The sequence below is a fragment of the Cystoisospora suis genome (genome assembly GCF_002600585.1).
Source record: "Cystoisospora suis strain Wien I chromosome Unknown contig_1413, whole genome shotgun sequence".
Classification (NCBI taxonomy): Eukaryota; Apicomplexa; class Conoidasida; order Eucoccidiorida; family Sarcocystidae; genus Cystoisospora; species Cystoisospora suis.
The window spans coordinates 12619-15860 of NW_027154213.1; the positions used below are offsets into that span (position 1 = coordinate 12619).

At 55.6% G+C, this 3242-nt stretch overlaps 1 protein-coding gene across 1 annotated transcript in view; it reads left to right on the forward strand.

Annotated features, from left to right (window-relative positions):
* Window positions 1-2046, forward strand: part of CSUI_003230 (protein fam221b) — a gene marked incomplete at both ends in the record, with an annotated part of 2296 nt that extends 250 nt beyond the window's left edge. The window contains 5 exons of the mRNA XM_068063428.1: window positions 1-293; window positions 454-595; window positions 929-1207; window positions 1437-1625; window positions 1922-2046. The exon at window positions 1-293 is cut by the window's left edge and continues 250 nt beyond it. Of these exons, the coding sequence (XP_067924597.1) occupies window positions 1-293; window positions 454-595; window positions 929-1207; window positions 1437-1625; window positions 1922-2046 (1028 nt within the window). The remainder of the gene's footprint in view (window positions 294-453; window positions 596-928; window positions 1208-1436; window positions 1626-1921) is intronic.
* Between the last annotated feature and the right edge of the window lie 1196 nt (window positions 2047-3242).

Here is a 3242-nt window from a genome sequence, read left to right on the forward strand (position 1 = left end):
CGACGCCGCCGGATGGCCCCCCGCGGCCCGGTGATCGACGACCTGCTAGCAGGCCTACTGGGAGAGCGGCTGCAACCACGGCGTGCCCCCGAGACGGGAGACTCACGCGCTCTTCGAGTGCTGCGGACGGTGTGCTTTCCATTAATGCATCAGGGCAGCGGGCCCACAATCGGGCTGGCGCAGCACAGACTTCGACTGCAGCTCGGCCACGAGCCGAGACCACAGCTGTCAGAGCAGCACGTGAAAGGATGGGGCCACATGTTGGTGAGAGGCCCTCGAGGCCCATGAACCAGGTCAGTAACTCCACTACCTAGACTGACAGCTGCCGCTCCGGGTCCAGAGTTCTTCGCTGGTTCGTCCGTTTTTGCAACTTCTGTGGAGAGTAGAGCGACCGAAATGAGCGGAAGAAATCCTCTGGCACACCGTTCGCAAAGACACCGTGTGCGCCGTCAGGTACGGACAGAAGGGAGATCTTCCGCTCCGAACGACGCCATGGATCTGCTCATAGCTGGAGTGCGGCAGTACGGCCCGTCACCCGGCAGCACACACATGCTTCGCATGGAAATAACCGCGGCAACGGAGGCCATCGAAACAGGTGTGTGACTGTTTAGGTTCTCCCGTTCCGCTTCTTTGCACGCCTGTGTTGTAAAGTGTCGCCTAGCCACCAGTCTGGGGCACTGTGAATCTCCTGCATAAGGAAGAATCTAAAGTCTCCAAACACGACTTTAGCTTAGTATCCAAGATCACGAATCTGTAGCACCCACATATAACGTGCTCGAAGAGGTGAGCACCCCGCCTGAAGGTCCAAGGGTTCTCCTGTCCGCCACCACGGCTAACCGACGCGGAAGCTCGTCTTTGTCATGAGCTACTTAGGACTGGTAAGCTCTGCACTGCATGGTGCGAAAGAATCTCTCGCTTCTTTTTTCAGGTTTGTACTCTGTCTGGCGCAATGAGTACGTGGCTGAAAGGACGCGTGGCGGGAAGATTTTACAGACCGGCAACGGCACTAGGATTTCGGATTATCATGAGTGCTTTAGAATTGCTTCTTCCAGCAGATGCTTTTGCGGACATCCGTATGCATCTCACGCTCTTTTCCTGGATCGCTCACCAACGCGGAGAGGCGGAAACCGCGTTGCCTCTCTCGTGGCTCCGCGACGGCCGCCGCGTTGCACCATGTGCAGATGCTCTGAATACAAATTCATCCCAGGTAAAGCTATAACAATAGCATTTTGAGAACATGCAGGCGCCACGCAGACGAGAGACCGAACAATCGAACAGTGGAGTATGATTCGTAGATGCCGGCATCGGAGGCTGCAGTTCGTTGCGCTACGATATCGCGACTCGGCGCTTTGTGGAACTCGCCAGGGTTTCTTCAAAAAGAAAGCAGTTACTGCCCAAGAGAAGCCTCCGCGTCATGCGTTTCTGTTTCTGTTTAGACCATCCCGACGCCATAGCTGAAGCATGGCTATCGAGGCGGCCTGGGTTTGATCTTAGTGCATGGGCGGCGAAGTGCAGGTGCAAGCACACTCATCTACAGCATGATGCGAACTCGCCTCACAGATGTATCCAGAGAGGTTGCGGGTGCTCTGGCTATGCCTCTGCATGGGAGTGCCTCATCTGCGACGGTAAGATGGCTAGCTCCGTGTTACTTGTTGTCGCACCGATATCAGAGGGCTAATGCTCCTGGCGTGGTCATTTTCTTTCGCCACAGCGTAACGCGAAAGCTGTATCCGATGGTAGTCGGCGGCTGGTCTCCGACCCCGAACATGATTCCAGAGTATTCAAGCGAGCTTTCGCACGATCAGCTCCCCCATGACGAGCAGTTCGTCCCCGGAGTACGCGAGGGGTGTAGGGGAGTAGCTTTTGAGCCGTGTGGTGGGAATTTAGGGGAGTTGAGGCTGAACTATGATGCGCTGTACAGGCAAATGGCAAGACCATGAAACAGTCATAGAGACTGCTGAAGAAAGACGCGGAGCAAACCGCCCGGCGGGTTCTGACTTCATACCATTCAGCGAGATGCCGGAGTTGCGAGAGTTTGTGGTATAAGACCGATGTACGCAGAGACCCTCATGAACTGTTGTGTTTTTTTTTCAAAAACAAAGAGACGTCGTCAGGTGTTGGAGAGGGATGACAAAAGAAGAAACCCCCGGTGCGTGCGTCTGGGGACTCCATGGTAACCGCTTTGCAGAGAAGCGCTGACTTCGTCTCGCGCGGCCTCACACGCGCTTCTGCTAGCGATGAAGGGTCGGGGTACTGCTGGTTAAGCCCGTCAGTTGGTGGCCGCTGCTGTCTTGGTGTGTAGCTCGGACGGTTAACCAACTGTGGCATTGACCAGAGCATAGAGCAGAGAGATCTTAGCATTCGGCCAGTTAGCGGATGAGAGCATAGGGCACTCCAGGATGGAATAGGCGCAGTGCGGAGGAGCATGGAGCTCGTCATGACTGCTGCGACCGAAGCGCCGGGGGTCACCGGTGACCATGGAAACCTGGAGTCAGATCGAGTGCGCGGACACTGACAGCTGAGCTGAAGACGAACAAGAGTGTTCGTCGGCGAAGACTGCTGACTTTGTGACGCGTCACCGACCTGGGAAAGCGAGTCCAACCGTGACATCACAGAGGTTGAAGTTACACCGATGGCCCCGCGTCTTGCCACACACCGTTTTCCGGAGCGCCTCCGCCGCTAGGTGGTTGCAGCTGGTCGCTGGATATGAACCTTACCAGTACGCGCTGTCAAGTAACACTTTGCAGGGTCGATACGTACGAAAAACTCAGAGGCAGCGCGCACGTCATCCAGTGATTGTGATTCTGACACTTGCGCAGTTGTAACGCCTGCGCTGGGGCTCCGCGCGATGCCGCGTGCTGGACCTTGTGTGTATGCTGTGAACGAGTGACGTGTGTGTGGAGGAGAATGTGTGTGAGTGTCGGGGCGCAACAATGAGACGCCTCCAGCGTCTCATTGTTGCGCGCCTGGCTCCAACGCTAGAACGACAGGCGGAGAAAACCGCCAAGTTTTGCGGTGGCGGTTGCACGTGGTAGCACCACATAGCAAAAGGAAAGTCCGGAAGAGAGACCGTTCAGTTTTGGTGCCTGTATAGCTTTTCATGAGAAATAAGAACACTACCGAATATCGAGTGAAGTGGCTAGACGGTACCCTAACCTGGGAACCCGAGCACCACCTTAGCAATGCCCAGGAATCAATTAGGAGATATTTAAGAGGAAGCAGGCGCGCAACAATGAGACGCT